Source organism: Diabrotica undecimpunctata, chromosome 3 (assembly GCF_040954645.1).
Source record: "Diabrotica undecimpunctata isolate CICGRU chromosome 3, icDiaUnde3, whole genome shotgun sequence".
Classification (NCBI taxonomy): domain Eukaryota; kingdom Metazoa; phylum Arthropoda; class Insecta; order Coleoptera; family Chrysomelidae; genus Diabrotica; species Diabrotica undecimpunctata.
This window is the reverse complement of record NC_092805.1, coordinates 98502453-98526383: the sequence shown is the minus strand read 5'-3', so window position 1 is coordinate 98526383 and position 23931 is coordinate 98502453. Positions and strand designations below refer to the sequence as shown.

General features: G+C 34.4%; 1 protein-coding gene across 1 annotated transcript in view; it reads left to right on the top strand.

The window, feature by feature from the left end:
• The window catches only part of LOC140437084 (uncharacterized), a 161767-nt gene that overhangs the window by 125385 nt on the left and 12451 nt on the right, over nucleotides 1–23931 (top strand). Inside the window, exon 5 of the mRNA XM_072526390.1 lies at nucleotides 8681–8959. Coding sequence (XP_072382491.1) covers nucleotides 8681–8959 — 279 coding nt within the window. The remainder of the gene's footprint in view (nucleotides 1–8680; nucleotides 8960–23931) is intronic.

The following is a 23931-nucleotide window of genomic DNA, read 5'->3' as shown; positions in this document are numbered from 1 at the left end:
ATGCTTTGCTTTTTTCCTCCAGACGTCAATGAGAAATCATAACTTAGCGTTATTACCACACTGGCGTTATTACCCTCACTTCAGAAGAAGAAGTAATACATTAATTAAGAAACTCATACAACCGTATGAAATATGGGCATTTAGAATTAAGCAATAAGAAAACAGAATACGCGTCAATAACACTACATAAAATGGTGACGATATGGATATCTTATTCTTAATGTAAAGCGGCAGGTCCCGATAATATGAGTACATAAACCCTGAATTTATTGCACTTCCAAAAAAGCCAGGAGCCAAGAAATGGGAAGGATACATACGATAAGCATCATGAGTCATCTCCTAAACCTTTTCGTAAAGAGAATCCATAAAAGAATTTACAAACTGTGTGAAAGTCAAATTTTCCCCAACCAATTTGGGTTCATAAATACTGTTGGTGCGGGAGAGGCGTTTTCAGTACAAGTTGCAGGGATGACAATTGCGATGTATACGCATATGTGGTTTAATTCTATAAAAAAAATGTAACTGAAGATGCCGAATCTGATTAGAAATAATGCAAAAAGAATAATGACAGTCTAGATGAATCACAAGCTTCCTTTGTGTTACGTATTCTGGGTATCATTATAATTTATATACGTCTTCTTTATCTAAATCTCAATTGAGTTTTGACTCTCCCTTGTGACTGTTCCAGTTAACAGTAAGAAAATGTTGATCAGATAAAGTCTTGCAAATGAAACAACGTCATTTACAAATCTATAAAAAGGAAAAGTAGAGCCAAATGCATAAATACTTATTCCTTACCAAAATATAATTAAAAACTAAAATAGTTATTAATGTTTCCTGGTTAAATTTCAGATAATTTCAATAAATCAGCCGATAAATGTGTAACGTTAGCTCCTATTTATTGCTTGCAGTTAACCCATTTGTTTTACATTTTTGCTGAAAACGCCAATATTATCTATATAAATATCTAGGACTGCGATTTTTTCACCGTTACCTCAGAATGTAACGAAGCAGAATGAATAGTCGGTTGCATCTGTGCGTGTATGTATGTGAGATGAATACGTGTGTTTTTATCTACAGAATGTCCTAAAATTTAGATAATATTCTTATTTCGTTACCAATTATTAAGAGCAATGCATTGTTTCCACCCCATTTAAAATATATTAAGCAAAGACAGTATAATAGAAAATGCATATGAGGGTGATATTTAATATAGATAACGTACCTCGTAAAGTCGGCTTCTTTTTAATCTTGACTTCCACCAATTTTAAGCATCTTTCTTTCAATTATCTATTTTTGTATATTAAGGCTCATTCTATTAAATTATGTCAACAACTGTTTTCAGGTGTACCATCGATCTTTTGACTTGAATACAGCTTTTTCGTTGCAGATTGAAACTACTATATTTGATATTTTGGTCTCCAGGTCTAAAGCTGTCTTCGTAATATAAAAGTGTTGAAATATAGAACAAACCATGTTGTTTTTGTTGTTACAAGTATAATTATTCTAATAATTATATTTTATTTGTTTCACTTACAATGAATATTTAGATATGATACATACGTTATAAAATATAATATTTTAAAGTTGTACTAATGATATATTAAGTGGTATAATTAACAACATTAGATACGCTGACAATATAGTCATTCTGTCAGACATCAGAAGACATACAACATTAACATTAGTTAACATGACCAATGAAGTAAGTTGATGAAACGGCCACAAAATTAACATTTCAAAAAAAATGGAGTGCAGTTAAGAAATGGAATGTAAATCAGTGTTAGCATTGATTAGATGGAGGGAGGATAGAACATGTAAACCATTTTAAATAGACTAGCAGCTGGTTGAATGTGAGTGGTGATTCTGATGAATCCAGTCCTATGTAATAGAAACCTATAAATGCATATTCGTTGGAGGGTGACATGCTAGGTGTGGTATGCCCTATCATACGGTGGTGAGACTCGGACATTACAAACCACAATGCTAAAGAAATTAAAAGCATTTGAGGTGTGGTGCTATCAAAGGAATCTATAAAGATATCTTGGGTCTCTCACACGTCCAATGAAGATGTTCTTCGAATGCTATTAAACACTATAAAGAGAATGAAAACAGAATATTTTAGCTAAATAGTGGACTAACAGATACTTTGTGTTATAATGAAATGTATAAGGAAAAGTGAAAAGAAAAACTTGAATAGACCGAAAAAAGCTCTCATGGTTGCCTATGATCGGGTAATCACTGGTGGTATCACTGTAGAAGAATTATTTCGCGCATCAGCCATTAAAGAAATATTTCGGGAAATTTTAAACATGACGGCCAACGTCTGAATAAGAACACGGCACCTCCAGAAGAAGAATGTCAAAATTTATGAGCTGCGTTCCTGTGATTGTCTTACATTCAATAAGATGAAAGTAACTAAAACTCAAGAATGCCTGTCGGACAAATTACTCAAAGTACTTGCACGAGGACTCAGTTCGCTTTTGATTAAATTATTGAATTTCTCGCACATTTCGACTACCGCCGTAGCCGCCTCTCCTATTTTCATCCACTAGGATGCTTTATGTTAGTTTAAAGACCCATTATATTCATATGTAAATCAATATTTTTCTGCACAATCGTAATATCGAAATGAAATTGTTTTTGTATCAAATCTTTTTAGGTGGCAAATAACTGTAAGGTAATCTAATTTTTAACTGGTTTTACTTTTTAAGATGGCTTCTTATGAAGCAGATCATAATCACCTGTAAAAGTTGATTAAAGCATCCTTTTATTAGATAACGAAAAAGAAGAACCTTTCTATGACGATGACGATTATGTAAAAGACAAAGGTTTTGTGAAAGAAAGAAACGATAATTCAAAAAGCATAATATTTCGGATTTTGAAGTAAAAGCATTTCCCTCACAGAAGCTTTTTTATTAACAAAAATAGAACTAGTAACTAAAAAAACTACCGCTAAATATTTTCAGAACTAGATTTGTAAGTTTATTGAAAGGTTTATCTGCTTCGAAAATCTCAACTAAAACATTGAAAGATCTTAGTATTCGCATTTATCTGGTCTCTACCATGCTTTTTGTTTTGGATGTATCAGATCTCGTTTCAGACGTATATGTGATTATTGGTCTTATAGCGTCTTTATAAATTCTTGTTTTAGTTTTCATCTTAATGTGTCTGTTCCTCCACATTCTACTGCTCTATTGGCTTTTTTATTGCAAAGGCTACGTAAGTTTACTTAAAAAATATACTATATAATGAGATATCTTTCACCTAAAAAAGTAGTTTAAGTTATTATCATAAAAGTGGAAAACTACAACCTGGTTATCTCTAATCGCACAAGACATTAAACTCCCATCTCATCGAAAACCATGTACTTTTGTTAAATGTTCATTTACTTCTTTCCAGTAGTGCGAATTGTGCCCAGCAATGACCATTGACACTAACAATATTGTGTACAATAGTTACATGTGCTTATTGTAATTATTGTACACAATATTGTTAGTGTCAATGGTCATTTCAGCCGAGACACATTAAACATCAAAACATCCAAAATGTATTAAATTTTTCAGTAATCTCTTCACAGTGTCACGGGTAGTTCGTGATCGATCTGGATATCTTTTAGTAAATAAGGCACATATTCTAGTAATAATTCCATCACATTCTCCATGTAATAAAAGTAAATTTACTTATTCAGGTGTTTCATTTAGATTATTGACTTACTGTAGTTTGAAGTTTAAAGAAATGGCGTATCATTTGTGTACACCCTATATTTAGGAATTCGATTTCGATGTAAATTCCTATTCTTTGTGTACAATACAAAAGTTTTTAAGACATTATATGTGTAAATGGATGAGCTATTAACTTTGAGAAGTTTGTCTGTCTGTAAAATTTTTTAAAAAGATGTATGACTAAAAAATATGAAGTTTTGATGTATGGTATATTTTATGCAGAATCTACTACTACTACTACTTGTCGGTTTATAACGTTCTCCGCCGTTTTCCGACTTCCAATCGCCACTTAGACCGGTTGTTCCATAGATCTTCTTCTATGGCCCTCTCTCTCAGTTCTTTATTTATTCCTTCGCTCCAACTTTTCCTCGGTCTACCTCGTTTTCTCTTTCCTTCTGGTTGCCACTTTAGTATTTCTTTTGGCATTCGTTGTTCGTCCATTCTTTGTAAGTGTCCGAACCAGATAAGTTGTTTTGTTGTTAGGTCATCTGTGATTGTTCGTTTGATTCCCATTATTTCTCTAATGCGTTCGTTGGTAATCCTTTCTCTTCTAGATCTTCCTGCGGCTCTTCTCCAAAAATCCATTTCCGTCGCTTTCAGCGTTGACAGTGTTCTTTCTTTCAGTGGCCATACCTCACAGCTGTATAAAGTGATACTTTTTACTATAGTCTCATATATCCTCTTTTTATTTTCTTTGCTGATGGATTGGTCACATAAAATGGTGTTTAACATTGTGATGGCTTTTCTCCCTGACGTATTTCTCTCTCTTATGGCTTTGTCTAATGTTTCATCTTGTGAAATAGTGATACCTAGGTATTTGTAGTCACAGCAGTGCTTTATCGTAGTGTTATCGTCTAATATGAGATCTTTTTGTTCTGCTCCAATGCACAGGTATTCGGTTTTCTTTTTATTTACTTCTAGACCCCATATATTATACTCTTCAATTAATTTTCGTGCCATATAATTTAAATCGTCATAATCTTGAGCCATTATTACTTGATCGTCTGCAAAGTTAAGCGTATATACCATAGTATTGGTGAGCGGTATCCCCATTGTCCTGCATTTTTGTTTCCATCTTTTTAAAGCACTTTCGAGGTATATTTTAAATAAAGTGGGAGACAAGCAACATCCTTGCTTTAATCCTTTTGATGTTATAAATCCTGTTGTTATTTGTGTCCCCGCTTTTATCTTTATTATTGGTTGGTTGTATAGCACTTTGACGGCTTTTATTAATTCTATATTAATATTCGTGCTTTCCATTGATTGCCACAGCTTCTTCAGTGGAACGCTGTCGTAGGCTTTCCGTAGGTCGACGAACAACATATGAATCTCTTGATTCCTTGCCATCTTTTTTTCTATTATCTGGGTTAAGGAGAAAATGTGGTCAATAGTGGATCGACCCGTACGAAATCCTGCTTGTTCTTCTGCTTCATAATACAAGTATTCTCTCTCGATTCGGTTCTTTAACACCTTTCCATATATTCGACTCATAGATCCGGTTACAGCTATTCCTCGGTAATTTTCACAATTATTTTTATCACCCTTTTTATGTATAGTGCTAAGGTGTGATATCTTTCATTCCGTGGGGATTTCGCTTGTGTTTATGGATTCTTGAAAAAGTTGTCGAAGACATTCGTACAATTTGTTCGTTCCGTACGTAAACAATTCTCCGGGTATATCTCCTGGTCCGGGTGCTTTGTTCCTCTTCAGCTGTTTACATACATTTTTAATTTCCTCTGTTGTTAATCTTATTGGCGAGCCAACTATTGAAATTCTATCTTGGTTTTGATTTATACGTTCCTGAAATTCGACTCTATTCTCTACCAAAAGTCCTTTGAAATACTCTTCCCAGTCTTCAGGTTTTATGCTCTGTATTACTTCTTTATTCTTTTCTTTTCTCAATGTTTTTATCAGTTTCCAGCTTTCTGTGCTTCTGGTTCCTCCTAGATAAGTATTTATTCGTTGGCAGTTTCTTTCCCAAGACTCGTTCTTCTTCTTAGAGATTTTCCTTCGTACTTCTGCTTGTTTTTCCTTATATTTTATTTTGTCTTGTAATGATTTTATGCAGAATCTATAGATGCAATAATATTCAGGGTGTTTTATTTAAAATAACAAAGTTATTGTTTACTTCCGTTAATACCGTAAGTGGCATGTCTGTTAAAATATTTTCTTTAAGTTTGGCATAACTTTTGATTAAAATTTTTGTCTTTAGTTTTAGCTTTTTTAAACATCAAGATTAGTACGCTTATTTTACATACCTTGGGTACTTTGTTAATGAGCTGAGCTAATTGATCTGTTATCATTGTTCTGCAATATTTTAATAGTTCATTTGCTATTTCGTCCATGCCTACAGCTTTTCTGTTGTCTAATTTTCTTTGCGCTTCCTCGACTTCCACTATGATTATTGTGGTTTGTTCATTTGTTGTAATTTCCTAAGATTTTGGTTCTGATGGTGTCGGTTGATTTTTGGGAATACAATAATAACACACTGAGGGCGTGTGAAAAAAGAAGTGACGAAATCAGAAGAGCATCCAAGTAGGAAAAGATAGGCGATTAGATACTGAATAGGAAGAAGAGAGAATGGAACAATCATGTAACCATAATTACAGGCGATAGGGTAGTCAAGATAACAAGAAAATCCCGTCTGTTAGAAGTGTGGGTTGACCACGGAAAAGATGGAGTAACAACATAATATTAAGGGAAAATCCAAAAATACAGAAACCGGCAGAATTGATATAGTAAAAATATAGAATAAGAGGAAGAAAACATTGAAAGATGCAGTTGAAATTTGAAAAAACTTTTTCTACTACATATTAAAAATTATTGTTGAGTAGCTTATTATAAGTTTATTATTAATTTAAATTATTATCAGCTTAATGCTTCAATTACAGCTTATTCTTCTTCAGAAAGAAATACTTAAGTAACTTAAATAAATTTTTGGATTATCTTGGAACTATTCACTAGCAAAATTTGAGGATATTTTGACACATACATAACCTTCAAATAACAACTATGTTTATTTAATTATAATTAGAGCGTAATATTTTTATACAATTTCACCTTTATCCAGAAATCAATCTCTAATAACTCTCGCTGACTTAAAAAATTCAATATGAATATGAAAAACTCCATAGCTGATAATTTTTAGCTGTAACCAGCTAACTACCATTTTGTTATAGAATTTCTATATTATCCATTTGATAAAAAGATAAAGGCACCTATCATCAAGACGTTTAGTATTTTAGATCTACTATTAAAGTCGGTGGTCCTTGATATATCCGTAGGCTCTCATCGTATCAGCTTGCATAAATGAGTAGAATTGACCCTGTTATATTTCTTGTACACCGTAAATAAAAGAAATTGTTGACTACCTTGTTATAATCCTTGGTTATTCTGGCGGTATTTAAATGAGTCTATTGGTAAATTAATCAGCAACAAAGAACAAGCAAATGAAAATGGTATGATATGTGGACGACATAATTTTTATATCCTCATCTCTCATAAGATGAGGATAACTTATAAAAACTCCTGTATCGATTTGAGCAAACAGTAAACAAATTTAACATGCAGATATATGAAAAGAAGACAAAGGCCCCCACAGTATCTAAAAAACCTTAAAGATGTAAACTTGCAATCTACAATCAGAGAGGAGAACAAGTAATGGTATTCAAATATCTGGAAGTAAATATAACGAGTGGCAGAAATCTAAAAGACGAATTAAGGGCCCAAACAACAAAAGCATTGCTAATTCAGGATATCTAAGAAACATATTTTAGAAAAATAAATATATGAGCAGCAGGACTAAAGCAAGAATCTATCTCTTCTTTCCGTACTATTCCATAACTGAATGTTGACTATCATATTGGCTATTATAATTTGATTTACCGCAGCTCTGAAGTTGGACGACGAAGACTGATTAAACCACTCACGTACGTTACGAAGCCATGATGTTTTTCAACCGGAACCCCTCTTTCGCAAGAATCTCAGAACTTGCAGGCAACATCATATCATCCGCATATCTCAGATTACTTATCTCAATTCCGTTGACCATGATACCGACATCAACCTTAGCAAGTGCCTCTTTGAGAATTGCTCTGAGTACAGATTAAAAAGCAGTGATAACAAGATGCACCCCTGGCTAACCCCACGGAGAATTTCAATTGATTCAGAAGTATCTAGGCCAATTCTGGCATTTTCTTGCTGAAGAGATTTTGTATAATTCTTAAATCTTTGTCGTCTATTCCTACTCTTCCAAGAATTTACATCAGTTTTCCATGTCTAACTTTATCGAAGCACTATTCGAATATCGAAGCACATGTACATAGGATGAGTAACATCTCTACAACTCTAAACCAGCACTTGCACGCTGAATAGTGCCTCTCTTGTTCCAAGATTATTTCGGAAACCAAATTGTGTATTACCAAGAATCTATAAGGCATGCGTAAAACCGATCATTACCCACGCAATATAGACCAAAGCGGAAAAGACGAAGAGAATGCGTATTCAGAATCACAAAAATGCGAAAGTTAAGAGCAATAGCGTATTATACTCTACATGACCGTAAAAGTACTGAAAAAGTAACAGAGGTATATGATATCCGAGACGTTGTACGATGGACAAGAAACAGAAGAAGTAAATAAAGAGGCCATATTAACAGAATGCCAGAGGAGCCCAAATTACCAAAGAAAAACGCCCAAATGCACCTCGACAGCATAGACGACCGCCTACGAGATGGTATGAAAGTTGGTCTTCGTCGTCCTAACTGCTACTGGTGAATCATTGAAGAAAACACAGAACGTAGTCCTAACGTAAAAAGAAGCAAGAGAAGAAGAGTAAATTAATAAGGTCTATATTTAAGCCTAAACTATCAGATTATTTTAAATAATTTAAATAAATAATTTTTATTTAAAACATATTTTGGCAACATATTTTTATATTCACAATTATTTTTCTAGTCCTCATGGTGCTCGAGTTTCGGGAGTAGTAGAAGAAACTCCAGGTCGACTGGAATATGAAGTGGCTCTTTATAAAGAAGCTCCAGCTGCAAGAATTAGTAACGTCACAAGCAGCGAACTGCCGGTGGATCAAGCGGTACCTATTGGTACAAAATTACAGCTTAGAGCAAGGATAAGTCCGGATTCTGCGTGGAAATTTGTCAAACTGATGGAAGTTACAGTTAGCCCTGATCCAGACGATCCTCATATGGCAGGCAGTGTAGCTTTAGTTAAAGATGGGTAAGACATACAAAAATTATAATTTATTAGAGAATTTGTGACAAATATTTGACTTATTCTAAATTATTATTATTAATCGTACGAAATAGTTGATGAAGTTGACAGACCAAGTGTATTTTCTACAGAGTGCGCCACTGAAATTAGTTAAATTAGTTTACCCTGATATTTAGTACAAGTTAGTAATATTCATTAGATTTCGTAAAAATGCTGAAACGGGTCTTCCTTGATTAATTCATAATGAAAACAGAATTTGAATGTTCAAATACACATAGATTCAACAGTTTTGCATAACCGGATTTTAATGATTTTTTTTTAATAAAAGATTTCGTTTTTAGGTTTAAGTGGTTTTAATCATAGTTATCTGAGATATTTGTATGATGGTGGATGATATTTTACCTTTTAGCTCATTAAACCTAATCAAATTATACCAATATTGTTGGAGCAAAAACAGCGGATTTGGTTGAAAGTCTATTGGCAAAGATTTATGGTTGAATAAATAGTTAATATGAAACCGTTATCTGGAGAGTAATTCTATACAAGATAGACTTGAAGTAGTTAAAAACATGTTCCCAAGCAACAAGCAAGGTTAGAATCGTTAAATAACATTAAGAATACAAAGATACTCTGTTATGCTGTACTGGAGTTTAAAAAAAGTTTAATATATATATATATATATATATATATATATATATATATATACATATATATATATATATATATATATATATATATATATATTTATATATCTCCAATGGCGCTACAGCCCAATTCGGGCCTTGGCCTCCCCCAAACTATGCCTCCAACCTTGTCGGTCCCGCGCCGATCTTCTCCAGGTTCTCACGTCTAGCAAATTTTGCGCGTAGTTCATCCTCCCATCTTTTCCTTGGCCTTCCTTTTGGTCTTGTGCCCTGCATTTTACAATCTAGGGCTCTTTTCGGCAATCTTTCTGTTTCCATTCTTACTACATGACCAGCCCAGCGAAGTCTCTGAAGTTTAACGAATTCTGAGATCGGTGTCTCTTTGAACAGTTGGTAGAGTTCATGATTGTACCTGGATCTCCATATTCCGTTTTCGTTAATAGGTCCAAATATCTTTCTTAGGACTTTTCTTTCGAAGACTTCCAGTTTTCTTTTTGTCTCTTCTGTCATCACCCATGTCTCGCATGCATAACATACTATTGGTCTGATAATAGTTTTGTAGACCCTGATTTTCGATCTCCAGTGTGTGTTTTTGGAGCGGAACACATGATCGAGTGAAAAATAAGCTTGTTTCCCTTTACTATTCTTCTTTGGATTTCTGGTTCTTCTGTTCCATCCGTGTTTAATGAAACTCCTAAATATGTGAAACTTTCTGCCGTTTCAATATCGTCCTCTAATTCAACTGCGTCTGTTTCCCCTAGCTCTTGCATGTGTTAACTTTTTTGTCTTTTGAATATTTATTTCTAGTCCGGTCTCTTTTGCCTTTGTTTTTAATTGTGAATATATTTCTGCAGCCTCTTCTGTTCTGCGAGACATGATGCTGATATCATCGGCATAGGCGGCAATCTGTATTGATTTATTTGTTAGGAGATTACCTCTTCCTATATTCAGCTGTCTTATCACATATTCCAAGGTCAGGATGAATAGTGTCGGTGCCAGCTCGTCTCCTTGCTTTAATCCTTGGACTATTGTAAAGTTTTCAGTGAGCTCATTTTGGACTCTGACAGTTTCTATTGACGAATCCATTGTTGTTTTTACCAGTCGGATGTATTTTTGGGGGATATTAAAGCTCTGCAATATTTGATATAACTTGTTCCTATTAATTGAATCGTAGGCTTGTTTGAAATCTATGAATATATTTTGGACGTCAATGTCGTAGTCCCACGATTTGTTTAAAATTTGTTTCACTGTGAATAGTTTATCAGTTGTAGATTTTCCTTGTCGGAAACCGGTTTGATCTTCCCCGACAATATTTTCAGTTAGTCGTTTGTTTAGTATGTAAGTAAAAATTTTGTACGCCGTGCACAAGAGGGTTATGCCGCGATAATTTTCGCATTTCAGTTTATCCCCTTTTTTATAGATTGGGCATATAATCCCGGTTTTCCAATCATTAGAGATTTTTTCATCATTCCAAATCTTGTTCATGAGCATATGTATTTGTTCTACTAGGTGATCGCCACCTAATTTATATAGCTCAGGGGGGACGTTGTCATACCTGGAGCCTTATTGTTCTTTTGTGCTCGTATTGCCTGTTTTACCTCTTCCATCGTTGGAGGTTCTATATTTTCGGTGTCTCCCTCATTGTGATGCATGTCCATATGCTCTTTATTTTCTTGTGTCCCTAAAAGAGTTTGGAAATAGGTTTTCCAGACTGATTTTATTTCTTTTGGATCACTGGTTACTTACCCTTCTTGATTTCTGCATAGATTTGTTCGGGGTTTGTATCCTTCTCTTAAATTGCGTAGATATCTGTACGCCTGTCTTATATTGTTGCTTTGAAGATTTTCTTCCATTTTCTGTATATTGCCGTTTTCGTATTTTCTTTTCTGTTCGGCATTTTTTATCGGCCCTCCGTCTTGCATCTTGGTAACCCCTTCTTTCTCTGGTTATTCTTTCCATATATTTCTTGTGTTCTTCATTTCTTTTCTGTATGGCCTTATTACACTCGTCATTGAACCATTTCCTTTTTGTATTTTTCTTTTTCTTGCCTATGATTTTTCTTGCTGCGTCAATAACTTTTGTTTTGATTTCTTCCCAATGTTCTTCGGTGCCTAGACTGCCTGTGTCTGTCAGTGTTTGTGTTATTTCTCTCTCATAGTTCTGTTTGAGATCTTGTTGTTTAAATTTTTGTATATCTAGCTGTTCTGTTCTTTGTTTCTGTCTTTCCCTCCTGTTTTTCTGAATTCTGCATCTGTATTTTATCTGTACTAGGATATGGTCAGATCCGCAGCATGCTCCTCTTCGGCTCTTCACATCTTGTATGTTTGTTGCGGCCCGTTTGTCTATCAAGACATGATCAATTTGGCTGGCGGTTGTTCCTCCAGGCATAATCCATGTCGCTTTGTGTATATCGGGGTGTGGGAAAAAAGTCGAACTTATGATCATGTTTTTTCTACTGGCAAAGTTGATAAGTAATTCTCCATTTTCATTGGTATTTTGATGGAGTGAATGTTTACCAATAGTTCCTAAGAAAAGTTCTTCTTTGCCTATTTGAGCATTCATATCTCCTAGTACGATCTTGATGTCGTTTCTTGGTGAGCTGTCGTATACTTCTTCTAACAGTTCGTATAAATCTTCTTTTATTTCCATGCTATGTTCTTCTGTTGGGCAATCTATTTTTATTATTGAGAGATTAAAGAATTTTGTTTTTATTCTTAGTTTACATATTCTCCCATTCACTGCTTTGAAATCTAATATGGCGTATTTTATCTTATTGTCAACTATGATAGCTACTCCGAACTCTTTCTTTGCGCTCTCTTTTCCTCTATACAGTATTGTATGCGTTGTATGCGTTTTTGTGTCTTTTATTCCGTGTCCTAGCCATTTAGTTACTTGTATTACTGCTAGTTCTATTTTGTATTTTCTGAGCTCGTTAAGTAATGATGTTTGTGCTCCTGTTTTATTCAATGTCAGGACATTTCAGGTCTTTTATTCCGTGTCCTAGCCATTTAGTTACTTGTATTACTGCTAGTTCTATTTTGTATTTTCTGAGCTCGTTAAGTAATGATGTTTGTGCTCCTGTTTTATTCAATGTCAGGACATTTCAGGTACCGAGTTCGTAGTGCATATTTCTTTAATTGTATATATATATATATATATATATATATATATATATATATATATATATATATATATATAATATTACTTTATGAAGTTTCTTGAACCATACTATATTTAGTATAAAATTAGTATTTCTTGTATTTAGGTTTATTTATTTTTTTCTAAAACTCAAAAAATCACATGTTATTTACGAGATATCATGTACTAACTGTGAAGGTGTATATATTGGAAAAACCAGTCAACTCCTTAAATCCAGAATTCGTTCTCACAAATATGACAACAACATCACTGCGCTCACAAAGCATGAAAATAAGAAAAAGCATAAATTTCATTTCGAAAACATCAAAATTTTAAAAACCGAGCAAAACAAAAAAAAAATGAGAGAGATATACGAATCAATAGAAATAAAAAGAAAAATAACACAATCAATAACAAAAATAATAATAAAGAATCTAAATAAAATATATTTCAATCTGATTTAAATAATGATAAATATAACACCATAAAAAACTTTTAAAGTTTTAACACATCTCCATTTTACCTTTTTCAAAAACACCAAACACCAGATTTGCCAGAGAAATTCGTGCTCGAAGATATTCTTCCAGAAGGCTTCCAGAACGTTATAAGCTTGTATTATGCTCAATTTTGGATTGTTTTTCTTTTTTTGGCTGTTACTATCGTTATTATTTTTTAATGTTTAAAACGATGCTTGTTAAATAAAAAGTATCGCAATTAATCAATCTTCTTCCTCGTGTGTCTCATCCTTTAAGGCCACTGGCGATTATCACGGCAAATTTTACTCTATTTGCAACAATTGGGAAGAGTTCTATTGTTGTTTTTATACTCCACGTGCGTCGTCTCCCCGGTCTTCTTTTTCCCTCTACTTTCCCTTGCATAATCAATTGTATCAACTCATATTTTTCATTTCTTAGTATGTGACCAAAGTAGCTTATTTTTCTTTCTTCCAAAGTAATGAGTATTTCTTTTTCTTTTTTTATCTTTCTTAATGTTTCTGTGTTTTTTACGTCTTGTGTCCATGATATTTTTTCACATTGTTCGATAGCACCACATCTCAAATATGTCAAGTCTTTTTCAGTTACGTCCATAATTGTCCAGGCTTTAACTCCATATAAAAGGGCAGAAAATACGTAGCAATTTCTATTCCCTGTTTTCCATTGCATAATACTGCTTTCATCTTATTGAAAGCGTTTCTGGCCATCTTAATGCGTCGTTTGATCTTAAGGCTCTGGTCCCATTGTTCATTTAGCTCACATCCCAAGTAATTGTATCTGAGTACGTACTTTAAAGCTTTCCTTTAACGTAGATTGTTTCACCTTCAATCTTGTTCTTACAGACAATCATGATTTTTGTTTTTTTTTGTGTGTTCAGGGCCATTCCATACCTCTCGCAGTACTGCGTAGTACGATCAATCAAAATCTGCAGCTCTTCCCTACTGTCCGCAGTACTGCGTAGTACGATCAATCAAAATCTGCAGCTCTTCCCTACTGTCCGCAAGGATCCATATCTGAGATGATTCACTAGTATTCTGTTAATTTATATACCTTCAGTTATGTCTGCTAGTGCGTCTTTAAACATATCTACTGAGCACGTATTAAAAAGTAAAAAGGATAGTACACATCCTTGTCGTACTCCTCTTCTTATAGGTATCTATTTAGATTTTTGTTGGTCTACTTGTATTATGGCTTTCTGATATCCGTATAAATTTGTAATAATTCTCACATCTTGATCATCTATATATTCCATTATATGCTTGCAAGCCTTCTTTGTTGTATTTTGTCGAAGGCTTTCTCAAAGTCAACTAGATATGAATACGTCACAGTTGACATCTCGACAATTTTCTATGAGTGTTTGTATAGTAAATAATGCCACTCTAGTGCCAAAGTCTTTTCTAAATCTTAGTTGGTTTCCTGTTATTCTATCGTCTAGTTTTTTTGTAGACACGTTCATGTATCACTCGCAAGAAGACTTTTATAACATAGTTCATCAAGCTGAAGAATTAATCAATATTTGTTTTCAAATCATTAATAAACTGAAAGTTTATAAGTCTATAAATTGACATATAACCAGTATTTTGCGCAAGAAAAGGGGTAAAAAAATTGAATTTAAACGATATTTAGAGAAAATTCATTTTAAATAACGTTATTTTAATTATTTATGCCTACAAAAATAAAAGGCATATTTTAAACTCATTTAGAAAGTTTAATTTATTCATTACCTCCATATAATATTTAAAGATTACACGAATATAAAATATTTTAATTAGACCTCCATGCAATTTTACTTTTTATTTTTTATCTTCTGTATAAAATTAAACAATAATAGTAAAAGTTATTTGGTTTTTGAATTATTCAAGAGTTGAAGAGATCATTACTAATACAAGATACGATTATTTTATTTCTAACAAAAAATTATGAAAAATTTGCAATACTACTTCAAAGGAGTTAAGAGATACGAAATATCAGATTTAAAGGAACGGTCGATGAAGTTAAAACGGGAGAACCTACATATAGTTGGACTGGGGAAATCGTAAAGAAACCGGCGACAATCATGGGTTGATCCATAGAGAGCGATAAATCGATTACTTTTTTCTAAACGTAATCAAAGATCATAATCACATACATAATTATTTGTAAATTTAAAATATTTAAAAAATTAACAAATTAATGCCAATCATTTATGACCTGCATTGGAATATTTTTTATGTACGATTACAATCTGATCATAAATGACCAATAAGTAATTTTAATCTATCCTAAATTACTAGAGTTGCTTGAACTGAAGAGTTTACTGTGAGGTGTTCTCTTTATCTAATCTGATAAATAACGCACTAGAGTTAGCATACCATACGCACAAGCACCATGCTCTGCTTTTTCACTGCCACCTAAACTTATTCGAAGTTCTTTGTCCTCTTGAGTCTTCTATTTGGCCCTGTGATGTCAAGGAGCTGGATTCAATGGAGACAATTAAAACTAATAATAATAATAACGGAATCTGCAGAAGAAACTGTCGGAAAAGCCAAAAGACAAAGAAATGCGGAATGGTATGATGATGAATGTAGAACTACAGTAAAGGCAAAAAGGGAAGCTGGACTTAATCAACTTTAAAGGAACGCCAGAAATTTATATATATTTAGCAGGGAAATTTATAACAAGAAAAGAATACAAGCGACTAGAATATGCAGTGGAAAAAAGGGAGGCTGTGAAAAAAACCGTATAAGAAATCCTAGAGCGTACCAACAGACACGAAACCAAAAAATTCTATAAAAAATAAAAGAAAGCACACAGTCATTTAGACCAAAATTGATAATCTACAAAGTCAAAAACGGAAAAAAGGAGATGGGAAGAATACTTGGAAGAAAACTTTAACGGAAACATTAAAAATGAACAAAACGAGACAATACGGCGGAGTAGCACATTGTATCCGAGTTATGAAAAAGTAAGATAATACAAAACCTAAAAAATAATAAAGCGCCAGGGATAGCCAGGGAATTTCGACAGTATTCCGAACTCTGGGGTTTTTACAGAAAAAGTTGTGTTATAACTTCAGTAATAATAATTGACTTACTATATATAGGCTTTGAAGGTTCATATATGAAAGCCTTCGATTTGAGACCCATTTTAGTGGTTCCATTTCATTCGTTCCACACTAGTCAACTATGTTAGCTGCTATACCAACGATAAGTTCTGGGCCTAAGAATGTTTATTTTAAATGATTGATTAACGAATTATTTCGAAGACAGTTCCAAACTAACTTGGAGTCAATTCGATTCGATTCCAGTGCCTTTAATGCCGCCTGATTATCCAATTTAATTTTTATAGATATGTCCCTGCAGTTCCTCTTTATTAGTTCCTGCAGGCATATATTTATAGCATACAATTTTGCTTGGAAGATAGTGGAGTGATTACATATCTTTAATTTCCCTCCTTATACACAAGTTTCAATTCATTCATCGGCTTTCGCATCATCACCAGCACTGATCTATCAAATTCATTTTATTCGACTCCTCTTCCTCTTGGAAAGACGACAGTAAAGGGCTTTTGAAATTATATTTAGGATGTATTTCATCTGGGACAATTTCTAACTGTGGATATTTTTTTTATTATTTCTCTAGATTTGATCCCGATATCATTTCGCCCTACTTTCTGGCGTCTAATCCTCCTTTTGTATAATCCTACCTTTGCCTCCTTATCCATCTAAATATATAATGGAGAAAAGTCAAGTAAGACCTCCATGGCGGCGATTTCGCTCCTGTTATAATTGAGCTTATAACTTAAACTCTCGTTGAAGCTTATTCATCTTCTATCTGCTAATCTTAGATTTAATCGTAGATCTAACTACAGTCGTATATAGCCAGTAAATCTATTTGGGTTCCATACCCCATGATTTCCCGCATGTCGTTCGACGACATGTCCAAAGGGAAAGGTGTTTTGAATATTCTTTCCAGACAGGTGTTCCATGTAAGCCGCTTATCTAATGTTACTCCTAGATATTTGACCTCATTCACCTCTTTGACAGTTTCTCCCTACAGAGTGAGTATTCAGAAGTTATCTAGGTTCCGTTTTCTTGTGAAACTGACTACTACTGTTTTGCTAATATTGACAGATAGTTTTTCCCTGTCGCACCACTTAGCAAGAATATTTGTTCGGTGAATATTCTTCTTCTTCCTATGCCGTCCCCATTAACGGAGGTTGGCGACCACATTTTTATAGTATTTCTTAGTATGTGTCCAAGGTATGCAGTCTTGCGTACTTTTATCGTTCTCAACAATTTTTTGTCTCGACCCATTCTTCTCAGCACTTCCTCATTGGTGACTCTGGCAGTCCATGGGATTCTCAACATTCTCCGGTATATCCAAAGTTCAAAGGCTTCAATCTTTTTAACTATTTGCGCTTTTAGTGTCCATGTTTCTACCCCGGACAATAGTTGCGACCAGACGTAACATTCAACAAACAATGAATGTTGGTGAATATTAGAATATTAGAATGTTCGGTGGAGTGTGCTGAACCTAATTACCTTTATATATTTTTATATTTCTCTTACCAAAATCCGCATAGGCCTGTATTTCTACGTCATGTGCGTCAAGGAGCGAGATCAAGTCATACACAAGGAGTGATCACAGGCGGGGAGAAGGCCCATCTACCTCTGGCCACCCCTTAGCTGTTTTGTTCATAATCTCTTCTTCTTGTAGTTCTGTTAGAATCAGCCTATTTTAAGGCACTGATTTGATCCTGTTGCATATGGTAGGTGTTATCCCTTTTGATACTTTTGATATTGCTGCATCATAAACAGAATTTAATAGTGCATTATCAAATGCTCCCTCTATATCTAGAAAGGCGGTTAATGCAATCTCTCCATTATCAATGGAGTGACTGATATTCTGAACTACTTCTCCAGTGCTGTTTACTTAAAACTGTCTGACATTAAAAAATGTGGCACTATTATTTACAACAGGTATGTTATATTTTATTCCACAATCAAAGTCACATAAATACACAGTCTCCTGCATTGATAAAAAGCGTGTAAAAAACCATAAATGTGATGTATTGCCATACATAAAAATCCATTAGATTAAATTCAAGCTTAAAGGTGGTCTCTAAAATTCATTACCGCGACCAATCCAATGGCGCCGTCAAGGGACGATCTCGAAATTACTGTATACTAAGATAAAAAAGAAAAAAAGAGGGAATAAAAGTGAAAAAATTAATTAATACGGATTCAAAATAAATAATGAAAACGGAAAAGTGTAGGAGGTTTTAATCTTTTACCATCTAGGAACTGTTTTAACGAAGATTTATATATTAAGAATTTATTAATTTTCAAGTATTATACTTTTTTTACTTTAACTATACTTTATAGGCTTTTGGTCACTGATTTATCTTTAGTTTCCAATCTTGAATCATTAGATAATTTACAAGGAATATATTATAAGTAAAGATGCAAGATATATAAAAGTTTAAGACTCTGTCGACAATTTTCCGCAACCACCATATTCTGGAGTTAATATACCTATTGTTATAATGCCGCAGAAGCGAGAGTGCTCATTGGCGGCTTTTAGTGTTTTGTATATGAATTTGGAGAAAAGTAGTCAGTGACGGTACCAGTACGTCAGTAACGGTAGTTAAGGGTCGAAAGGTCTACTTAAAGAAGGTGATGCTTCTTATTTTATTTTCAAGTGCCACTCGATAAACACTTAAAGAAAACGAAAACAAATTTAATAAAAGCGGCTCATGATATATGGAGTTGAAAACAAAAGGAGAATGCCTATATTCATCACCGATGTGAACTCTTTCTTGGATTATTGCCATATGGTATTGCCTTCTTCAAGTGGTGTCTCGAAACTCAGTAGATAGGTTGCTTTTAATCCAAGGAAGGTACGCTATCAAATTTAGGGTCAATAGGTAAAAGGTCACCAAATTTACAGATAATTCCAGAGAGGGAGCGCATAGAGTACTCTTGAAATTTGTTATATAGTTTCTTTAGGAAATAATTTCATGGTTCATCAAGTTGGTTTGCGATTAATTTTTGTCGGGTCCTTCGATTCATTCCATTGTATAAATTTATTCATATCAGCTTGGTAAGAGGATGAAGTAAAATTAAAAATACAAGTTTGTATATTATTCTCTTTGCTTTATTCCTATGTAGGCTTTCGATGTGTTTATTGTGTTCTTGTTAAATACTCAACATCCAGTAACGTACATCAGAGTTGGTTTTATAACGAATTGTCACGTTGGTCCGTAAGGGATAAAAAGGGCCTTCTGTACAGTAAGGGTTTATACCCTTACTGTACAGGATTGTACTGTATATTAGGCTATTTTATATATCTTTCTTTTATCCTTTTTACTATCAAGTTTATTCTATAGACTTTTATAAGCTTATGCGACTAGTATTTTTGCTTGCTGTCCTTTTGGCCACCTTATAATTTTTAAATTCGGTGTCAGATTCTTACTACCCTTTATTCAGTTTTCGCTTTTCTTTTATTTTTTGTTGAACTTCGTTTTACCGCCACCAACTGTTTTTAGTCTCAACTTTATTTTGATACTAACCATTATTTCGCTTCTTTTTCACTGTCCAGCACAAGCAACTTATGTTGTTGGCTTACTATCTCACTAACTATTACCTTGCAGTAATTACATTCAGGTATATCTTCTTTAGGGGGTGTGGGGTTGTGTTATAGAGGTAGCACCTTTTATCGGAACGACCACATCGAGCATCATAGATGGGAGATGGTTCTTGGTAACTGGTCCTCATAAGACACCTAACTCTCACTTATGGCTCCAAGTGCCACACCCCGGACAACTGCATTGGTCTGCAGGCTAAACTAAGTGAGGGTAGCCAGATATGGTGAAAATTTCACCGACCGATTGCCGGTATAAGCAATCTCACACTTACTAATTAACGGCTCTGGGCAGAAGAATTGGTAGGTGGTAGGGCACCCTTTTGTCCTGGGGTTGAGAAATCGATCTCGAAGATGGAGGAACCAATATACTGGTCAACAGCATAAGGATGTAGAAGGCAAGGGGAAACCACTACATTAAAGATCCCCATGGATATCCCTAGTAAAATCATCATGGTTTTAGAAACTAATAACGGCGTTACTGATCATGGCCCTCGGAAGCCAAGATCCGGCAGGGAAGAAGAAGACAAGGACTCTCAGGTCGTTAATCAGCGAATTCCTTGTCAAAAGAACGCAGATGAAAAAATAAGACTGTCCAACACTAGAATAGGAACATGGAATGTTCAGAGCATGTTTCAGCCTGGTAAAATGCACAATGTTATTCAAGAAATGAACAGGTTGAATATCGATGTACTGGGTATCAGTGAAGCTAGGTGGCCCAACTCAGGTTGTTTTTCAACAGACGAAGTCACAATATATTATTCCGGTAGCGAGAATAACCAACACAGACACGGCGTGGCAGTAATAGTTAATAAAAAATCTAATAGAGCGGTGGAATGCTATTTCCCTATCTCAGAAAGAGTAATGGTACTGAAGTTAGTGACATCTCATGCCAAACTGAATTTGATACAAGTTTATGCTCCTACGGCGAATGCCGACGAAGAAGAAGTAGAATTATTTTATCGAGATATCGAAGAGGCACTTTGAATAACGAAAACAAGAGAAATCACGATAGTCCTAGGTGATCTCAATGCAAAGATTGGAAAGGGACAAAGCGGAAAGTGTATAGGAAACTATGGTCTGGGAAATCGAAACGAGAGAGGAGACCATCTGTTACAATTCTGTCAAGAGCAGAACTTTATTATTACAAACACATTTTTTATGTTACCAAACAGAATGGCGATCGCCCGCAGATACATCGGAGAAAGTAGTCAGGAACCAGATAGACTACATTATGATCAATGAAAGATACCGTAATGCTGTTAAAGCCGTGAAAGCATATCCTGGATCAGACGTGGCCTCAGATCACAATCCACTTATAGCCAAAATTACACTCACCCTTAAAAATATTAAAAGACATCAAAAAATCCCTACAATAGACACAAGAAAACTTAAAGAACCTAAAGTAAAAGAATGCCTCCAACATGAACTGCATGTGAACTGCAACAAATTGAACACAAACACCAACGATATTGACGAGTACTGGAATCGACTAAAAGATTATCTACTGGAACCCTGTTAAGAAATATTAAAGACTTCCTCAAGGAGAAAAGAGGAATGGATGAATGACGAGATACTCAATATGATGGAACAACGGAGACAATTTAAAAACAAGGATAACAATAAATACAGAGAGATAAACCACGAGATTAGAAAGACGATAAAGCAGGCAAAAGAAAAATACTTTGAAGAGCAATGCAAAGAGATCGAAGACCTTCAAAATAAATATGATCTGTTTAACCTACACAAGAAAGTCAAAGAACTGGCAGGACTAAGAAAACAAAATCCCACTTGTGCAATTCTGGATAGACACGGTACTGCTATAACACATACGGAGGAGAAAATACAAAGATGGGCAGAATATATCGATGAATTGTTCGATGATGAAAGAGGAGATCTGGAGCACATAGAACTTACGTCAGAAGAAATAGGTCCATATATTACAAAAGAAGAAATATTGCACGCATTAAAAACAATAAAGAGCGGGAAAAGCCCTGGACCTGATATGCTTCCTATAGAAATCCTAAAAATTCTAGATGAGGAGCACATTGATGTTTTAGTGACACTTTTGAACCAAATTTATAGTTCAGGCGTATTACCCAAAGAGTGGTTGACATCTATTTTTATTTGTCTCCCTAAAAAGAAAAACGCAAGAGAATGCAGCGATTACCGCACCATTAGCTTAATGTCTCATACGCTAAAGTTACTACTTAAAGTCATCCATAACCGAATATATTACAAACTGGACATAGACGTTAATAATACACAATTTGGTTTCCGCAAAGGCCTAGGAACACGTGAAGCTCTTTTTTCACTTAATATACTAATACAAAGATGCCTGGACGTCAATCAAGATATATACGCATGTTTTATTGACTATAATAAAGCATTCGATAAAGTACGACATGAACATTTAATGAATGTCCTGAAATCAAAGAAGATTGACTACAACGACCTCAGGATCATATCAAATTTATACTATAAACAGCGAGCAAAAGTACGTGTTAACGAACAGCTGTCAGAAGAAATTGAAATTAGATGTGGAGTAAGACAGGGATGCGTATTGTCGCCAAACATTAGATATGCGGACGACACTGTGATTTTAGCCGAAAACATTGAAGATCTTCAGAGACTGGTGACCAGAATAGCAGAGTATGGAAAAGAGTATGGTCTAACAATGAATGTCAAGAAGACGAAATTTATAAGAATATCGAAAACTCAAAGAAATAACGAGAGTCTTCTAATAAACGAAACCAACGTCGAACAAGTGGACAAATATGCATACCTGGGAACAATGATTAACTCCACAAATGATTACAATCAGGAGATAAAAATAAGAATAGAAAAGGCTAGAGCAAATTTCAACAAAATGAGAAGAGTTCTATGTACCAGGGATTTAAAACTGGAACTAAGAGTTAGGTTGGCGAGGTGCTATGTTTTTTCGACCTTATTTTATGGAATGGAATCTTGGACCTTGAATGCTACATCAATGAAAAAACTGGAATCATTTGAGCTGTGGGTGTACAGAAGAATTCTGAAAATATCATGGACAGAACACGTCACAAACAAAGAGGTTCTGAGAAGGATGAACAAAGAAATGGAAATTTTAAATTCAATAAAAACAAAAAAATTGGAATATCTCGGACATATTACATGTGGAGAGAAATACACCTTGCTCCAACTGATCATGCAGGGAAAGATCCAAGGAAAGAGAAGCATAGGGAGGCGTATAATGTCATGGCTGCGCAACCTGAGAGAGTGGTACGGATGTACATCAAATGAACTTTTCAGAGCAGCCGTCTCAAAAGTTCGAATAGCTATGATGATTGCCGACCTCCGCCGCGGAGATGGCACTTGAAGAAGAAGATATCTTCTTTCCTTATACAATAGTCTATTACAGAACGATTTTGACCACTTTTGTAAGTGATAAGTTGATTTTTTTCTTTTGAAAGAACATGTTAATAACAATCGCCATATATAGTGCACTAATTGAACCAACATATCATCCTCAGCATCATTTCTAATTCAAAAGTCTAGTCCTCCATGTATAGTTTCATATCAATTTTTGATTTACTCACATGTTCATTATTGAACCATCTCGTATTATGACTCTTTCCTCTGTTGGAATGTCTCTAACTATATCTCCTAATTGATAGTGGAAGGCATTTCAATCTTATTTTTTGTTATGTTCTAGATGGTTTTTTTATTGTTGTTATAGCCTAAAAATATTTTCTAGCCTAGTACGATTTAGCCAACGCATTACCAATGCAACTAAAATAAAGTATATTTTTATCCGTATTCCGCCACTAGGAGACACGTCTCCTTCTTCGCGTGCCATATCAGAATTATCCGACGTTGGCGATCACCATTGCCAAGGCTTCTCGATCTTTTGCAATTTGGAATAATTGCCCCGCATTTGATATCCGAGTCCATTCTCGATGTTCCTCAACCAAGAAACTCGTTTCCTTACTACACCTCTACGGCCCTCTATTTTGCCTTTAAGGATCAGTTGTAATATTTTATATCGACTTCCCCTTACTATATGTCCCAGATAAGACATTTTTTGATGTTTAACAGTC